At 35.3% G+C, this 19,314-nt stretch overlaps 1 protein-coding gene across 1 annotated transcript in view; it reads left to right on the top strand.

Moving 5' to 3' along the window:
- Positions 1-12,558, top strand: part of LEPR (leptin receptor) — a 76,800-nt gene extending 64,242 nt beyond the window's left edge. Inside the window, exon 20 of the mRNA XM_029947759.1 lies at positions 11,649-12,558. Within this exon, the coding sequence (XP_029803619.1) occupies positions 11,649-12,476 (828 nt within the window). The 3' untranslated portion in view covers positions 12,477-12,558. The remainder of the gene's footprint in view (positions 1-11,648) is intronic.
- The last annotated feature ends 6,756 nt before the right edge of the window (positions 12,559-19,314 follow it).

The raw sequence follows: 19,314 nt of genomic DNA, 5'->3' as shown, positions 1-19,314 counted from the left end.
AGTAGTTCAGAAGAATTTCTCCCCCTCTAAGTTCCCAAGGCACTTTACTGTTTAATTTATTGTGAAGAATGCTCTGAATTCGCAGCGGGTATTTTACCTCTCCCAAATATTTGCTGAACTCCTGCTGCATGCAAAGTATGAAAGTGGGGATTCAGTAAAGCATTGCTGGTAATTCAGAATAGTGTCTGCCTATGAATGTGCAAATCACTGAGATACGTAGTCATATATGCATTAAGATTTTTGCTTCAATCTGCGGTATCTCAGTTTCCTTTCCTGTAAAATGAAGTTTAATAGAACTTTCATCATAAGATTGGGGGATTGAAGAAGATGGCACTTGTAACATAGTAAAGTTTTAGTAACAGTTATGATTGTTTTACATATTTATATGTTTTAAATTATTATTCTTTAAGTTACACTGTGGGGTAAGTATCATTATCTCCATTTTATAGAAGAAAAAAACCTGAAGCTTGTAGTGATTAGGTGACTTGTTTTAGAACCAGGCTTGGCTTGCCCATTTGTCTCACTGTGGAGCTTGTTGTTAGTCATTGTTCTCTGTAGCAGTGGCTTTCAATTTGTTTTCTTATTTGACCATGACCCACAGTAAGAAATACATCTTACCTTGCAGCCTAGTACATGCATAGATGTACATATGCAAAACTGAAAAAAGATGTTCAAAATGGTTTCATTATATGCAGTGGTATTTTCAAAATTCTATTTTGTTTTAAAAATACTGGTAGCAACCCAGTACATTGATTTCAAATACTAATGTCCTGTGACGTGAGGTTAGAAAAACACTGCCCTCCAGATTATCAGTGAACAAATGAACAAATATGTACTATTGTAGATATAACAGTGCAAACAATTAAATTGTAATCTTTAAGCAGAAATGACACTATCTTATCTTCAGATCGGGCAGCACTAGTTTTAAAGATGATCTTTCTCTATATAGAAGGTTCACTTTGTTTTGAGTCCAACCAGCCCCACACCTCTCTCAGTTATGCCCTTACCCGCTGCAAGTCATAGAGTCCCCTTTCATTAAACAGAGGTCATGATTTTTTTTAATTCATAAAATATTTATTCCTCTCCTCGCTCTTCCGTTGTGAATTCATACAGTAACATTTTTTGTAGCTATAGTGATATTTCAGCCATATATATTTATTTGTTGTTCATTCATTCATTAAACACATAGTGAGTATATGTAAGTCTAGGATGTTGCTTGGATCTTTGGAAACAAATTTTCAAGAGATTTTCCTTAGGATCTGGGAAATAAAACAGGTCATAGAGGAGTGGCTGGCTGGAAAGCAGAACACAGAGATCTTGTCTTCTTTACCTATCTCCAAAATAGTTTATTCATTTTAAAATTCATTCATTAATTTGTTTCACTCTTTCATTCTTGGGCTATTTGTTGAATACGTATTCTGTGCTAGTCACTATGCAATACCTTCAGGTTGTAATGATCAGAAAACAGAAACTCCTGGAGCAAGTGGTCTAGTGGGAAAGATAAGCATTCATCAATGATAATGAAAATAATAATATATATATAATCTATATAATATACTAATAATTATAAACAACATGTTGTAAAAGAAAAGGATCCAGTGTGCTGAGCTTAGTGTGTAGGATGGATGGGGATGAGAGGGTGAAGATAGGAAAGTGACAACTGAACTAAGCTCTGGAAGATGTGTTGTCATTAAGTAGGTTTTATGGTGGAAGGGTAGCGCCCAGGCAAAGCCACCTGCAAATATAGATCCCTGAGGTAGGAAGGATGGTAGCACATTCACAAACTGAAAATAGAGAGGTTAAAAGACAGTGTAATATTTAACTACACGTGGGGCACCTGGGTGGCTCAGTTGGTTAAGTGTCCGACTTCAGCTCAGGTCATGATTTCACAGTTAGTGGGTTCGAGCCCCGCGTCAGGCTCTGTGCTGACAGCTAGCGCAGAGCCTGGAGCCTGCTTCGGAGTCTGTGTCTCCCTCTCTCTCTGCCTCTCCCTGACTCATGCTCTGTCTCTCTCTGTCTCAAAAATAAATAAATTATTTAAAAAAATTTAATTATGTAATATTTAATTTTCTTAAGTATGAGGGGTTCTTGTAATATGAGCATTTTTTGGTCAGAAAAACTGCCTATATAAGCAAAAATTTTAATGTTTTACTATACAAGAATGTATGAATGCAGGGAATAACTATCTCACTGTCTCTTTAAGGGAAGGTAAAATATTCTGTTTTCAACATGTGAAGCTCTGAAGTCTTCCTCATGCACCACCATGAAAATGGTTTCTAAGTGTCTAGCAGGGCAGGGAAATGATCAGGCCCACCTCAGCAGTTTGAGCCTGCACCAAATGATCTTTCCCCTTTCCGGAAAATGCTAAGCGCAAAGGAACCACTTGATGGATAGAGGTTTGGTCAGGAAATATTTGTAGACTATGTGCTCCTTCTGTCTCACATAGATGTGATGAAAATGGGCACAAAGCTGCAGCAGATCATCTGACAGACATGTTATACAAGGCAACTGAAATATCACTAAAGTTTTCTATGTTCTGGTAAACTAAGAAGTATGAAGAATTTTTAAGATACTTAAAGTGGATATGAATATCCATATTTGTAAGGCTGATTTTTTCCTCTCTGCAAATATTTTACTTTATATAATCTTATAAGATATTGTTTGAACACAACTAGTCTTTAAGATGCTTAATTTATTTCTAGGGCTGAATAGGTACACAGATAACATAGTCAGGAATAAATGAGTTTTTGGAATATAATGGGGATATTTGAAGAGTGAAAAAGAATATAATTTCAAGGATTTTACTAATGGTAAACATATGATCTTCTAAAGTTCAGTAATTAAAAAAAATCTTATCTTCTACTTTATCTCCTAAATAAATAAAATAAGTGTATAGTCTAATAGAGAAAAATAATATAGTGTAATTCATCCTGTATTTCTAAAGAGGGTAAAGCAAATTTACTATTGGTTCTTTGCTTTCATATTTTATTTTATTTTATTTTATTTTATTTTATTTTATTTTATTTTATTCTTTCATGGCTTAATAGTTGTAAATTTTATGATGACCAACTGAGTGTCAGAGTGGTTCAGTGGTTTGTCTTGATCATCTATCCTGTTCTTGTAAAAACCTTGGTTAAACCCTGGTCCATTGGACTCAAACTGCTACCCTTGCCATCAGTTCCATATTAACAATGTATTACTTAATTTAACTAGTGCCATTGTACATTTAAAAATAGTTGAAATGGTAAATTTTATGTTATATATATTTTAACAAAATTCTAAAAATGGGTAAAAGATCTGAATAGACATTTTTGCAAAGATGATCTATAAATAGCAAATAAGCACTAATGAATATATGCTTGACATTGCTAGCTATTGGGGAAGTACAAGCCCAAAACACAAGATACCACTTTACACTGGCTAGAATGGCTACAATCAAAAAGACAGATAATAAGTGTTGGTGAGAACGTGGAGAAATTAGAACTCATACACTGCCAGCGGGAATGCAAACTGATGCAGCCCTTTCTGTGCTAACAGCATGGATTCTGTCTGTCTGTCTCTTTCTCTCTCTCTCTCAAAGTAAATAAATAAACAAAAAAATGGTGCAGCCCTTTTGGAAAATGGTCTTAACAGTTCTTCAGCAGTTAAACATAGAATTAACAAAAGACCCAGTAGTTCCAATGCTGGGTATATATCCAGTAGAAATGGAATCATGTATTTACACAGAGAATTATACATGCATATTCATAGCAACATTGTTTATAATGGCCAAAAATGTGGAAACAAGCCAAATATCCATCAAATGCTGAATGGATAAGCAAAGGGGGATACATCCCGTTCTAAAACAAAAGGAAACAACAAACAAAAAACCCACAATGTATTGCAAGGCAAACATACTGTGGTAGTCCATTGTTGTTAAAAACGACAGTATTTTTTATGGAGATAATAATTTTTTACATGAAGTGTTTCCTTTAATTTGTTCTTCACACTCAGATTATTTTGAACATTGGCTCTATGAAAGTAATCTATACTTATAATTCTTTAGACATTTAACCTGGTTTCTAAAATGTTCCCTAAAAATCATCTCTTCCATTTTTAAGCTTTCATTCCCATTCCTTTTGGTTTATAATTAATCAAAATCTGTATTTGCCTCATATTTTTTATTCATAAAAATTACAGATAAAGTTTGTCCTGCTTATTCCACTCATTTGTTTGAGTCCCTCCTTCCCTTTTAGGAGTACTGACTTTCAAGACTATAGTATATATTTGTGTAGTTTGTGTTTTTGTATTATCCTACATCTGTATATGTGTGTCCATGACCAATGAACAATAATACTTTTGGCATTAATTAATGCTATTGTGCCTTACATATCATTCAAAAGTATTTTTGTTCTCAGTATTGTTTTTGGAGGTCTTTCCATGTTGATTCCATTAATGTAGTTCACTCATGTGGACTGGCCCATTGTATTCCATCCCATAACTATATTATAATTCATATGTCTATTCCCGTAATAGATATTTAAGTTGTTTAAGAGCTTTTTTCTATTTATTACAAACAGCACTGCAGGGAACATAGTTGTATATATCTCTTTGTTCTCTGGGTATATAAATGTCCAATTATTTAAAAAAATAAGTTTTTGCATTAACATTTGACTAGTTTGCATAGGTTAATAGTGAAAGAGTATGGAAGAGCATTTATTGCAAAGTACAGTGTCCTCCTACACCCCTAGCTACCTTTAGTCTTGCTCTCCAAATGCCATTACTTTAAACTGGTTTGCTTTTAATTTTTCTGGCAGGTCACCTTTATATTTCCAAAAATAATATGCTTACCCACTATGGAATGTAGACATTATCAACTGATTTCTGACTATAATAAATATTTACTCATATGCATATTTTTCCTTCTCTTCTCCTTTCCCCATGCTCCTACCACATACTGTGTTGTCCTTTTTTTTTTTTCCCTCAATTTTTTCAGTAATTACTCGGCAACCTCAGAAGAATCTTCTTAAATTCGATTTATTTCTATCAATAAAGACCACTTCTTGGAGCTTTTCTCCTAAGGAGCTTTATTTTTAAATAAAGACATTAGCACTCTTACCTTTCCCTCCATTGCTCTCTCCACTTTCCAGTCGATGTAAATAGAACTCTGCTCTAAGTCAGGATGGATAGCATGTTTTGTCCTATAAACATTTTAAAAATAGAAAGTCAATAAACTGCACTTAACATTGCTATGGGTATGTAAACACTCTTCCTTGAAAAACAAGTAATGTATGTGATGAGATTTCTTGGTAGTTCCAATGTCACAAGAGAATTTTTTTTTAAAGGTATTAGAAATATTTCACCTGTTGGTCAAATTTTAGTTGACTTCATTTTTAGTTTTTTTGGGTTTGTTGTTGCTTTTTTTAGTGTTTCGAATTGTCTTTTTAAGAAAAATTTTAATGTTTATTTTTGAGAGAGAGAGCATGAGCAGGAGAGGGACAGAGAGGGAGACACAGAATCTGAAACAAGCTCCAGGCTCTGAGCTGTCAGCACAGAGCCCAGCATGGGGCTTGAACTCATGAACCGTGAGATCATGACCTGAGCTGAAGTCTGATTCCTAACTGACTGAGCCACCCAGATACCCCACTAATTGCTTCTTTAAAAGTGTTTTTGAATATCTGTGGGCTGCTATTGTACAAGCTTCTTCACTGGACACCTCTTCCCCGTGTACTCTGCCCAGGAAACCCTATATCCTCCTCCTTCTATCTGGATAAGGTGTTTTCTAAAATTTCTACAAGCTATCACCCAGAATTTTTTCTTTACTGGTTTCTAGTGACTGCTGCTTCCTAAGTTCCTTTCCTTCCTCTTTCTTGATTAACTATATCCTTAAGTAACCTCCTAAGAAATGTTATATGCTAAGTCAGAGTTTCTTGATGCCTGAAATTCTTTTCACTGTGCCTTCATTGATCAATAGTTTGGTGGAGTATCAATTCCTAGATTGAACAAATCTTTCCAATTCAACTTGGAAGCAATTCCTGTGTCATCATCTATCTAGCACCCAGTATTGCTTCTGAGAAGTCAGATGCCATTCTGATTTTTAGTCCTCACTGCTTACTTGTAGTTTTCTTGCATTTAAAACATTCTCCCCATTTGTGTGTTCTAAAATTTCAGTGATGGGTCTTGGGAGGTTCTTTTTTCATTTAGCTTGGTCACAACTTGAAGACACTTCCAATTCTATGCCTTCTGTCATATCTAAGAAATTATATTATTTCTTTGCTGTTTTCCTCCCTGTTTCTTTTGTTCTCTTTATCTAGGATCTGTATTTGTTAGTTGTTGAACCCTCAGCATAGATCTTCTATATTTCTTATCTCTTTAATATTTTTTTTGGTCTTTTGTTTTACATTTGAGACCTTGTTATATGCTATTCTTTTAGTGTATCTGTTGAACTTTTATTCACTATTCCATTTGTAAATTTGCAAGCTTTTTTTTCTCGGAGTATTAGGTTCTGGTTTTATGCATATGCTATTTTCTTAAGTCTTACTAGAAGGGCCAATTTAAGGATGATTGTTTGTTTGAAAAATTCTCTTTTTTTCCTTTCCTCTGAATTCCCTTTCTGCCGGCATCATATTTTCTTCTTGTTTATATTTGCTTTTAATTTTTTAATCTCAGACTTTCCCCAAATATCTAGTAATTCTTTGGTTTCCTTTAATGTTTTACAATGAAACAGTAGATAAGCTCATTGGGAGCCCAATGCTTACAGGCAGGGATTGTTGCCCTGGGTGGGTAGATTCGGCTCTGGCTAGCTGAGGAAAAATGTACTCACAGACACTAATAACCCACAGCTTCTGGTGGCTCCCTGGATATCTCCATAGTTGCTTTTGAAAACAAAACCTCAATTTGGGTGTGGAAGATAATTCTAATATAAAGGTTCTGTGTACAGCAGAGAACTGGCAGAGCCCTGTTCCCTCCTATCTGCCTGTGTTTTTACCTGTCTTTTCTTCACTCACCATTGCAGCTGGATTCAACTGGGCAAACTGGCTTTCTCCTCAGCCACAGCCCGCTGTGGAGATACTTTGGTTTGTAGCTTTCTTTGCTCATCCTCGTTGGTCTACACTCTTTCGGTTGTTTTCCATCTTTTAGAAGTGAATTCAAATGTTATTCCCTCTTGCCTTCTCAGCTTATCTTCTGTGCTGTGGGTATATATTTGTTGTTTGTCCATTTTCATTCTAACAGAGTTCTAAAAAGATGAGAGACAAATGTGTCCAGCTTGTCATCTTGAACCAGAATACCATGCTACACCCTTTCTCTTGATACTTTAAAACTCAGAATCTTAAAAAGAAATTAAAAATAAAATATAAGTATAGAAATCAGAATCTTAAAGTTGAATTCTTGGAGAAAAATATAGTGATGCAATAGACTTGCTTTTCTTCTAATAAACATTTTCAAGTGTTTAAAAGACTGTAACCAATGTGTTTTTTTATCTTCCTTTTTAGCACTGTTGCCTAATCTATCATTTTCTTCCTCGAAGTCTAAATCATCTGTAATTTTTTTGGTGGTTGAGGATCTAACCCTGCTTCTTGGCTGTCTTCTTCCCAAGAGAGTCCTCTAGTCAACAACTTACTTTAGGAGTAGGAAAGCTAAAACCAAATGGATTTTTCCTTGTGATTCAAAGACTATCCAAGATCCCTCTGTCTGCTCTAGGCCTCCAAAGAAGAAGCTCAAAGGCCTGCAGTTCTCAGAATACCAGCCTCACAGGCAGAGCAGCTCTGAATTGGCCTTACAGAAGTGGGGAGAGCTGGTGCAGTTTTGAGTTGGAAGTTCTATTTAGGAGTGCACATTACTAAGAAGTGTCCACCTCACTCCCCTAGAATATGATTTCAGTTTTGTTTACTTTCGTGTTCTTAATATTTGTTACATGCCCATTGGTTATAGAGACCCAGAAGAGAGAATGAATTAATCAGCTGAAATCTAACACAGCAAGTAGAAAAAGCAAAACAAATAATATGTTTTCTTGGCTGTTTGAATTTAGGATATCTTTTTCATCTTTCCATTGTTTTATAGAAATATTGTTGGACTGAAAGAAAATAAAGAACTGAGTCAGGGTCCTCACTCTGCCTTAATTAGCTCTGAAAATTTAAGCCCCAGTTACTTTGTTTAAAAAAAAAAGGGGGGAGACACTTGGACCAGATGGTTTCTTAGATTCCCCCCTTGACTAGATTAGATTTCCTAGATTAGAGAAATCATGGTAATAGTCTGTTATTCTATTCTTCAATATTTTAGCTCTTCTTTCTCTTAATTTTTAAGTTTTTGTTTTTACTGCTCTCCTCTTTTTCTTGTTCCAAGCTAATACTTCTCTAATACACTCTCCCCCGCCTATTTATCTTTCCAGCTCTTTGTTCTTTTCTCCTTATTCTATTATTATTGTATAGTTTTTCCTTTTCTGAGGTCACCAAGACTGTTCTTAAAGTGTGATGTTAAGGCACGCTTTAGGAAAATAGAAGAGGCTACATTAGTTCAAAATTTTGCTCTTTCCTAAAAAGGTGCATTACTGTAGTATCACAGAAGATTTGTTAGTCCAGAATCCATGCCTGACAGAAAAATGTTTTTAAAATCTTTTATCTTTTGCTTTCTGAGTGATTTTTTGTTTTGCTTTCTTATTTTATCTAAACAGAGAACGGATATTCTTTGAAGCTTAATCATGATCTCTACTGATGAACTCAATTCTTCCCAACATTCTCTAGAGTACTAGAAGATTTTTACATTTTGAAGAAGGGGAGGCAAATCTTAAAAAATATTTGGTTGGACTATTGAGAAATAAAATGTGGATGATGCCAATTTAGAACTTAAAATAGAAGGGTAAATTTGGGGTTAAGATGTAGGTCTAAGTCCATTACAGTTCGAATATATGATTACTTTTCAGGTCACCTAAAGTTTAACAAGTATTATTCATGGTGTCTGGCTTTTGATTGTGATTTGTGTGGTGGTCATAAAACATTAAAAATTGTGACCGTTACCCTTCCCATGTATTTAGTAGATATTATCCGATAAGTAGTAGACAGTGCTGTAACTAGATGAAAGCTGCAACTTCTGATACATGACTTTGCAAACACAATGAATCTAATTATAAAAGACAGTAAAACTAGTTAGTATTTTCATGTCCAAAAATTTCCATTTTATATTCCTTTATAGACATCTGAACTTATAAACCGACCCACTTAGGTGTTGTTTTGAATGTCTTGTAGCTTTTATGTCTATCTAACTGTGGTCAAGCTGGGAATTTCCATTTTTGGTATCCTTGCAAACGGCTTATGTGTTAACTTCCATTTCAGTTCAAAGAAAGCCAGAAGTTAGAGTTTGTGCTGGTCACAGTCCAATGGAAGTCACAGTTCATATCAGGATGACCTGGCATGTCCAGGTCAGACTGACCAGATCAGAAAACACATCAGTCTCCAATTCAATCTCTTTGTGAAGTTCCTTTTTAAATTTATTTACACTGAACCACCCAGAGCTTCTGGCAGGCAGAGAAGTACACAGTGAGGCAAAAAGGGAGCTTTTAAAAAAGTTCATGACAAGGATAAGACATCTCTTCCTGAAAAAAAAAAAAAAAAAGACCCTTGCCATTTCTCTTATGCTAGCATACTAAGTGTTGCTCACATTCAAAATAAACCAAAGCCTCTGTTTGATGAACCTAAATAATGTTCAAATTCAGGCTAAAATTAGATCACTTACACTTATATTTCATTCATAGTTTTATTTGACTACCAAAAAAAGACCCTAAAAATGAGCAAGAATGTGTCCTTTTTCCCTTCATTGACTTTGAGTATCATTGGAATATAAAATCTAAGTGTGAAATTATGAAAGAATATTCTTTAATTCCTACCAGCTGAATATGTATTTAGTATGTTCCCAGACTGTTCTAAAATCTTTAAAACTTAGGTGCATATAATGATTAAAATGATTTTTAATGAACGTACTTTTAATAAAGGCTTGTGACCCATTGATGAAATATATATGCTTCCATAATATATGGGTATGTGATTTCTTATTATCTTCCATCTGAATGCATTTAAAGACATGTAAATTATTTGGTATCAATAATTAGTGCCCAGTTATAAGGTTTTAGAGGCCATAAAATATACCAGAGGCCTTATCTAAAGAACACATGTGAGTCTGCATGCTGTTGGCTATTTGTGTGTATTTTTTGTTTTCATGTTGATAGCATGTAATTCCTTTATTTGATATCTTAATTTCTAGGTTCATTCAAATTTTAAGAAATTTAAGGCACTCTGAATAGTAAGTTTAAGAAAAAACAAAATGAGCAAGTAGATACTTGGAACAAATAATAAATCTAATGATAAATTTCCACCAGAAAAAAAGGTATAGGAGCAGTTTTCATATCTTATGTTCATAAGTAGCAGAGAAGGTATGTTAACATGTTTGTCATTATGCAGCATTTTAATATCTACATAAATGTATTCCATTTTTATTATATTTAGCATTTGGTATATTTATTCTTTATGGTTATTATCACCAATATATTTCATTTCATGCTAATGAATTGTGTTTTTAAATGAAGTATATTTGCTATTATGAAGAATAGTTGGACATACTGTTATTTCAGGCAATAAATTTGAATTCATTCTAGTAGTTTAAAAGTTGTAAAATTCAAAAGGTCAATCAGATGTATGATTTACAATTGAACACATTTTCAGTAGCACTTCATTTAGTTTTGTTAATTTTTCAATGTGATGTGTCCACAGTGTTCTTTATTTTGCATTTATTTTTTCAAAATGTTTATATTGCATGAGTTGAGCTTTTTACATTCTTGATTTGTAGCTGCTTGGCAAGATTTTTTGTTGTGATGTAACCAGCATTCTTATAAAATATATGATGTGCATTTGTTTTGTGTCTTTGTCTTCATTCCACATGTTTCATAGTATGTATTTTTATATGAAGTTATGTATAAGAAATGGTGATTTAAGAGTCTGTGATCATCTCTTTTACCATCATTGTTTTCAGCAAATTGGTGTTAGGTCTTGTTTCTTGAACAGATGGCCTTAAATGCTTTTCAGAATGGTGTCAGGTAGATTAAGTCTCAACAGTCACAAATAGTTTACCTTTATATCGTATCTAATGTCATGGCATAGATATTTTAACTATCTTTGGACTAGTAGCTTTCTTCATTTGATTTTGTTTCAATTAATTTTTCATTTGAGGATTAAATTTTTCAGTTTGTGGAAACCTTATTTGCTGTAAAATATTAGGAATTCTTCAGGAGATATGCAACAACCAATCTTTATTGAGATCTAAGCACTTTCAGACCCTCTCCAATTTATTCCTCACCACAATGCTAGGAAGCAACTGTTGACTGAACACATTTTTTACAGATGAAGAAACCAAAAGGCAAAGAGGTTAATGTACTTGTCCATGGTCATAGAAGTGGAAAGACTCAAACCAAAGTCTGTCTCATCCCACTTTAAACACTTTCCCATTTGATGTTTGACATATCTGTTTCAGAAAGTCCCAAACAAGTTAATGTGTGCTGGACTTACGTCCTTTGGTAGTAAGCCTTTTACACGTTCATTTCTGCAATGATGTCATAGTGAAACATAATAATAATAATAATAATAATAATACAATTGAGCATTAAAATGTGTCTTTTCTTTTAGCCAGAAACATTTGAGCATCTTTTTATCAAGCAAACAGAATCAGTGACATTTGGTCCTCTTCTTTTGGAGCCTGAAACGATTTCAGAAGATGTCAGTGTTGACACATCATGGAAAAATAAAGATGAGATGGTGCCAACAACTATGGTCTCTCTACTTGTGACAACTCCGGATCTCGAAAAGGGTTCTCTTTGTATCAGTGACCAGCCCCACAGTGCTAACTTCTCTGAGCTCGAGAGCGGCGTGGTAACCTCTGAGGATGAAAGCAGGAGACAGCCCTCTGTTAGATATGCCACTCTACTCAGCAGCTCTAAGTCAGGTGACACTGATGAAGAGCAAGGGCTTATAAACAGTTCAGTTAGCAAATGCTTCTCTGGCAAAAACTCTCCGTCGAAGGATTCTTTCTCTAACAGCTCATGGGAGATAGAAACCCAGGCATTTTTTATATTATCAGATCAGCATCCCCCGATAACTTCACCACACCGTCCATTCTCAGAAGGATTAGGTGAATTTTTGAAACTTGAGGGAAATTTTCCTGAAGAAAATAATGGTGAGAGGTCTGTCTATTATTTAGGGGTCACCTCCCTCAAAAAAAGAGAGAGTGGTGTGTTTCTGACTGATGAGTCACAAGTGTTGTGTCCATTCCCAGCCCACTGTTTATTCACGGACATCAGAATCCTCCAGGACACTTGCTCACAACTGGTAGAAAATCATTTCAATTTGGGAACTAATGGTCAGAAGACGTTTGTATCTTACATGCCCCAATTTCAGATTTGTTCCACTCAGACTCAGCAGATAATGGAAAACACAATGTGTGACGTAACTGTCTAATTTCATTCAAGAAACATCTCAGAGTTATGTTCCAATGAATCATATGAAGTGGAAGACAGTCCACCATGGTGTGGATATGGGAGAGGAGGGAAAATGTCAGAGTCAAATTTGAACGTGATTGTTTCCAAATTAAAGGTATCTGTCCTCACTCAGTAATATAAACAAAAAGTGAGAGAAATTCTTCAAGAGCTCGGCAATGTGGACGGACTCTTCTAATGATTTCATTAACAGGCTACACTAAGAAGGTCTCCAAAGGCTTGTTTCTAATAGAAACAAATACCATCTTTTGCGAACATTAGAGCTGTGTAGAAAGTGCTAATCTTCTCAGTTATACCTGTTTGAAAGACACTTATGAGATGTAACTTCAAAGGTGTGGTTGTTTTAGCTTGAGTTGTTTTTGTTTTCAACTGACTCTCTTTCTCTCTCTCTCTCTCTCTCTCGTCTCTCTCTCTCTCTCTCTCACACACACACACACACACACACACACACACTTCTACATAACAGGTCACACACTTCTACATAAGAGGTATCCTCAGCATCCTCGTCCGTTTTTGAAGTATGTGATGTATTTGTATTTTGTGCTGCTTGACTGTGTGATTTGAAGATTTTGCCATGTAACAAACTTGCCTGGAGCACTTGCGCTGTGGTAGGCACTCTGCTAACTGTTGCACATTTAGCTCTGGCCTGGGGGGTATACTTCTGAAGTCTGACAAGTAAGCCAATCTTTATGTATCAAATCTAAGATATGCAATGAAACCACCTATCAGAATGGCAATACCAGAATACAAACAGCATTGTGATGACAACAAAAGCATTTTGAAAACATAGTGTCTGCTTAACTCTTCTGTATAAAAGATGTTGCAGTGGTGGCTTTCTGATACAGTCAGATGACTAAATGCTACTGTTTATCAGCCTGGAATCATGGTCTTCCCTGATTCCCACTTGCTTGTACACTATTTTTTTTCTCACTTACTGAGCATTCTCTTTCATATAACCACTCACTGTGTTAAAGCTTTCCATATTTTATCACAATTAATTATTAAAATAATTGTATGAGACAGGTACTACTCTAACACCCCTATTAAAGATTAGGAGAGGGGCGCCTGGGTGGCTCAGTCGGTTAAGCCTCCGGCTTCGGCTCAGGTCAGATCTCACGTTCGTGGGTTCGAGCCCCGCATCGGGCTCTGTGCTGACAGCTAGCTCAGAGCCTGGAGCCTGCTTCCAGTTCTGTGTCTCCGTCTCTCTCTGCCCCTCCCCCTCTCATGCTCTGTCTCTCTCAGTATCAAAAAAAAAAAAAAAATTAGGAGATTAAGTAATTTTCCCAAGGTCACAGAATTAGTGGATGATGGAACCAGAATCTGGATTTAAACCCAGATCTTTTAATGCTAGTGATTATGTTTTAAACCTATACCTTACATTGCTATCCATTAAAAAAATGACTCACAAGCTAATAAAATTTGTTAAGTGGAAATATAATGCAGCATGAAAATGAAGTGAGAAATACACAGATGTTGTTTTTGCCTTTAAAGACTTTAATATTTATTGTTTCAGTTCTTGATGTGGCAAGAAAACTCTGAGACAGCATATTGAGCAACAAACTAAATCAGGAAAACCACAGAAATAGATGTTGAGTGGCAATAAATAAGAATTTCATGATGATCAGTATAATCAAAATAAATACGTTAGTCCTCAGTAATATGCCTATTAGATTGCTAAACAACACCAATTTCATACTTGGCCAGAGAGAGGATCCTGCTGATTTTACTGTTACCCTGAATAAAACCCTACATCCTTTCTCTATTCTAGTTGTGGCCATGTGAAATGAGCAGTTCTAGGTAGGCACAGGTATTTTTTTCACACCTTATGATCATTTTCAATTAGAAATCAATAAAGCTGTTTCTTGTCATAAGGATTGTTGAGATTGCTGAGGATCTGACATACTCACCAGGTGGCTCTCACAAGAGAAAGGCAGAGGGCTCACATCAACTCACTGAATAATAGTGTGGTATGAAAGCCTTAGGTCCCTACAAAGATAAATCGAGATAATACTTTTTTCCCCCACTGATGTTTTAAGTGGTTTAATGATTCAGAAACAGAAAGACATTATTGCATGTATGGAAGTTCTGGCAAAATTGACCATTATTTTTAATGCTGCTCGTAGAATATTGAGGTTTAATTGAAGGTACAGTATAGAAGAGAGTTAAAGACTAAACACTGAGCATGTCTACTGAGGCACATTTTTCTGTTGTCTGGGACCCATGGTTACATGACTATGGGGAAGAGAAAGTGATGGATGTTCCAAACAGCCTAAGATTTCCCCATGCTCTGTGTATGTGGTAGTGAATTCAGAAGTGCCATGACCAGCACAGTACTGCAGGTCTAAGAAAGAAATTTAGTAACAATATGTTAATGAGATCATTGATATCCCAGTACAGCTTCAGTTCCAAAAACAAATGAAAACATCTCAAATATTGAAATGCCAAGGAAGTTCTTTCATGGAGAGGGCTAAGGTGGTAGAGTTTAGCTTACTGGTATTTATAGATTTAGATCTTATCAGTGTCAGTGTGTTAGGGCTCTGATTTTCACTTTTGAAAGTTTGTTTCACTGCACATGTCACTATGTGTTATTGGGTCTTAATGAAAATTATCTGTCACTAAATAATGGGTTTTCATAAAAATTTAGGTAAATTTAGAACATTTTATACTTCAGAATGGTCCGATATTCTCCATTTCTTTCCAAAATTTCCTTCAAAAAATTTTTAAGGAAGAAAAAAGCTGAAATATGGGTTTGCCCTTTTAAACTTAGGATAAATCTGGAATTTGGAGTATTTCACTTAAGGCCTTGAATTGCAACACAAGTTACTAGTCAGTTTCTCTAAATCTAAATCTAAACATAATGAAAAGAAACTCAGAAGTTAATAATTTGAGATATGGCCTCAAGTTTCAACATAAGACAAATCACTTGTCAGAGTTAATGAGATTATATGTGTCCTATGTTAAACCCCTCAAAACAAAGAAGAAAACAAATCAAGGTGTGGTTTTCAGAAACAGCAGGGGTCTCCCGATGGAGCCCTGTGTTCCCATTTGGAGATGGGCTGGAGGAGTATGGACAACATATGGACAAGCGGAATAGGAGCAGATATTCTTTTATTTTGAAGCCTCGTCTCAAGTACTAAGAGGACTTGGATGAAATTTGCAAACAAGTGGGTGATCCTGGACCTTGAATAAGGTTTTATAACACTGAGCATGAGCTGTGTCTATCTTCTCTCTTCCTTTTCCAATAAAACCAATTCCGACTTTCCAAATATCAAACATATGGTCACATTCCCTTAGGAATATTCACCTTGACTCCTCAAATGCTGAGAGAAGAGAAAATTCCTTCACAAACCGATGCCAGATTCCAAAGCTACTTTGGTTGGCTTGGGATACAAGCTAGGCCATCAGAGCTGTGCCCACAGGGCCCATGTGGAGTTGGACAACATGCTAAATGGATCAGGACGAGCTTCAACCATATGTCACCTAGACATGATGGAAAAAGACCTCTTTCCAAATTCCTTCCTGTAGTTTTAAAAGGAAATGTGCTCTGCTGTTCATCTTTTGAGGGTCGTCTTGATTGTTAAGGACTTTTCTAAAGTATTTATTATTGAGAAAACACATTCTCAGATGTAAAAACACAAAAGTGTCCACTATACTATGGAAAGATGCATTTGAGAAAAAAATAATGCAGTCACCAAAGAAAATGTGAAGAAGCATTTACAAAAGGAAACTAGATAAGTCAGTAGTTTTACCTTTTCTTGCACAATTAAGTTAAAACTATAAAATGCCTACACACAGTCACAGCGTTGGGGGGGGGGCAATTTCGCATACAAAGGTCTCCATTAGAACTGAGTCATTGTTACATGTTATTCGTATGAGCATCAAAAATGGTCTCCTCATTTGTAGAAAAGTGGATGGACCTCGAGGATGTCATGCTAAGCAAAATAAGTCAGGCAGAGAAGGACAGATACCATATGTTTGCACTCATGGGTCTAACAGGAGAAACCTAACAGAGGACCATGGGGAGGGGAAGGAGGAAAAAGAGTAAGGGAGAGGGAGTGAGGCAAATCATGGGAGACTCTTGAATACTGAAACAAACTGAGGGCTGAAGGGGGAGGGGGAGAGAGGAAGGGGGGTGATGGGCATGGAGGAGGGCACTTGTGAGGAAGAGCACTGGGTGTTATATAGAAACCAACTTGACAATAAACTATATTAAAAAACGGTTTCCATGGGTGTTTATATTGAACAAATTATTTTTATACAAAGTTTATCAATCAGTATTTATTTTGGAAAGCTGCTAAAGATGTCTATTTTTCAAAATTAATTCTACTCCAGATGTTTGGCATTAAATTCAATTTTGTGAGTACCTTGACAGGATATTTTAAATAATGTTCATTCCCTGGAACTGAGAAAGAATTTGGAAAGTATCTAATTTTGTAGTGAAATACCTAGATTGCAGAAGTTGTACTTTTAAAACTTGTTATTAAGTATTTGGCATGCAGTTAACACTTTCTCTTAGTCACCATTGGTACATTAATATGTGTTATAAACCTAAGTGCTGAGAATCATTTTATAAAATGTAATTATTCTAATTCTTCTATATGTCCCTAAAGTCATAATAAAGCAAAGTAGCTGACAACTGTGAATATTTTCATTTTTTATTATAAATCATAAGCAATGTCAGAATTTCAAGAAATGGAAAGTCCAAATAGTTATAAATTTATCTTAGAATTATTTCATCTATTGTATGATTCCTTTCAGTAAAGATTTGAAAATACAAAGAAGTAATCTTTGTAGTTTATGTAGTTAATATAAAATTCTTATGCATTGTTAGCCTTTGTATCTTCAAAATAGTTACCTAATGCCTTGCCTTTGAAAGGGATTTGGAAACATTTTAGATGCAAGGATCTCCCTTAATAGTTACTGTCTCTGGTACCTACGCAATACGTTACCGCACACCAAATTTTTGTTGGCATCATACCCCCTTGTGATGACAAATTTCTCATTTTAAACATCAAGAGCTCTTTAGTTTATTTCCTTAAGAAATCTTGATTTAGTGATCTGTGAACATTTCTAGCAGTTTGAATTTTTAACCACTGTGAGGGCTAGTATTCAGATACATTCTATTTCATGCTTTCTGATTTTTTGGGGTTTTTATTTATTTATTTTAATAGTTTGTCAAATTGGTTTCCATACAACACCCAGCACTCTTCCCCACAAGTGCCCTCCTCCATCACCACCACCCCTCTTCCCCCAGCTCCCCCTTCAACCCTCGGTTCCTTTTTCAGTATTCAACAGTCTCTCATGATTTGTGTCCCTCTTTCTCCCCAACTCTCTTTCCCCCTTCCTCTCCCCATGGTCCTCCCTTAGGTTTCTCCTGTTAAACCTTTGAGTGCAAACATATGGTATCTGTCCTTCTCCGCCTGACTTATTTCGCTTAGCATGACACCCTCGAGGTCCATCCACTTTGCTACAAATGGGCATATTTCATTCTTTCTCATGCTTTCTGATTTTAAAATGTAAATAGAACAAAATACACACTGGAAAAATTTCAAATAGTATAGAGAAATATAAGATAAAAAGCACAGTGTCTCTCAGCCCTCAGTTCTTATTCTTCCAAATATCCTGTGATTATTAGTCACATATCTTTTGAAAAATTCATATAGTTGCAGTTGTATTCTGCTTGCTGTCATAAAATTACCCTTTTCCCTTAATATATCTTGGTGATATTGCCATATAAACCCACATATACCTACTTCATTATTTGTAGTGTTTCAATAGTGTCCCACTATATCAAAGTACAATGATTTATGTAAAGTTTACACTTGGTGAACACTTGTGGGGTTTTGGGTTTTTTTTAAACTTTAAAAAAATTTTCTGTTCAGTGCTGAAGTGAGCATTCTTGTACATAGTTGTACTGGCATAGTGTTGCAAATCTACTTGTCAGGACTATTGGTTGCAAGTGTAAGAAATCAACTCAAATTGTCTGATGTATCTTTTTGAAATTTTAATTTCATCTTGAATGAAGTGGAGCATATTTTCACATTTATAAGCCATTCAGTTTTCTCTGCTTTCATATTCTTTGCCTCTTCCTTATTGAATTATTGTCATTTTATTGATTTCTTGTAATTATTTTTTACATATGTGATCTTAGTTTTTCTTAATTGAGATATAGCTCATAGACTGTAAAGTACCCAAGACTTTGGTGACGTTTTACACATTTCCCCATGAGTATTTACCCGGGATAAAATTGCTGAATGCAGACTAGGTCCTAATTTAGCTTTAATAGATACTGTCAAGTAGTGGTTGAACTAACTTACACCGGCATCAGTAACGGCGGAAGGGTCCTGCCGCTTCAACGCTCATCTGTCAGCCGCTTGAGTGTTAGCCATTTTGATGGCTGTGTACCGGTTTCCCGTGGTTTCAGTTTGCACTTCTGTAATATGTGATGATTTTAAGTAATGTTTAATCCCTCTTTTGCCACTTTTGCTACTTTTGTCATATAACTGATTTCCGTGTATTTCATAAACATCTAAAGTGTTGTTACATTGTTGCTTATAGCAGTAAATAGTCTTTCAAATCTACCCTTTGTAGTGTAGTCTAGTCCTTCTTCAATCTCTGTGCTTCTATCTGGGATAATTTCCCTTTATCCTAAAGAAGTTTCTTGTCCTGTGACTTCCTTAATAACTACTTTTTCTGGTATTTTGTGCTGTTATTTTGGAATGAATATTGTTAATTTATTTGGAATTAATTCTGCTATAGGGAATGGAATGATGACCTAGCTTTTATTTTTCCCAAAGGGG

Source organism: Suricata suricatta, chromosome 8 (genome assembly GCF_006229205.1).
Source record: "Suricata suricatta isolate VVHF042 chromosome 8, meerkat_22Aug2017_6uvM2_HiC, whole genome shotgun sequence".
NCBI classification, from domain to species: domain Eukaryota; kingdom Metazoa; phylum Chordata; class Mammalia; order Carnivora; family Herpestidae; genus Suricata; species Suricata suricatta.
The sequence above is the reverse complement of the archived record's forward strand: the minus strand, read 5'-3'. Positions and strand labels throughout refer to the sequence as shown.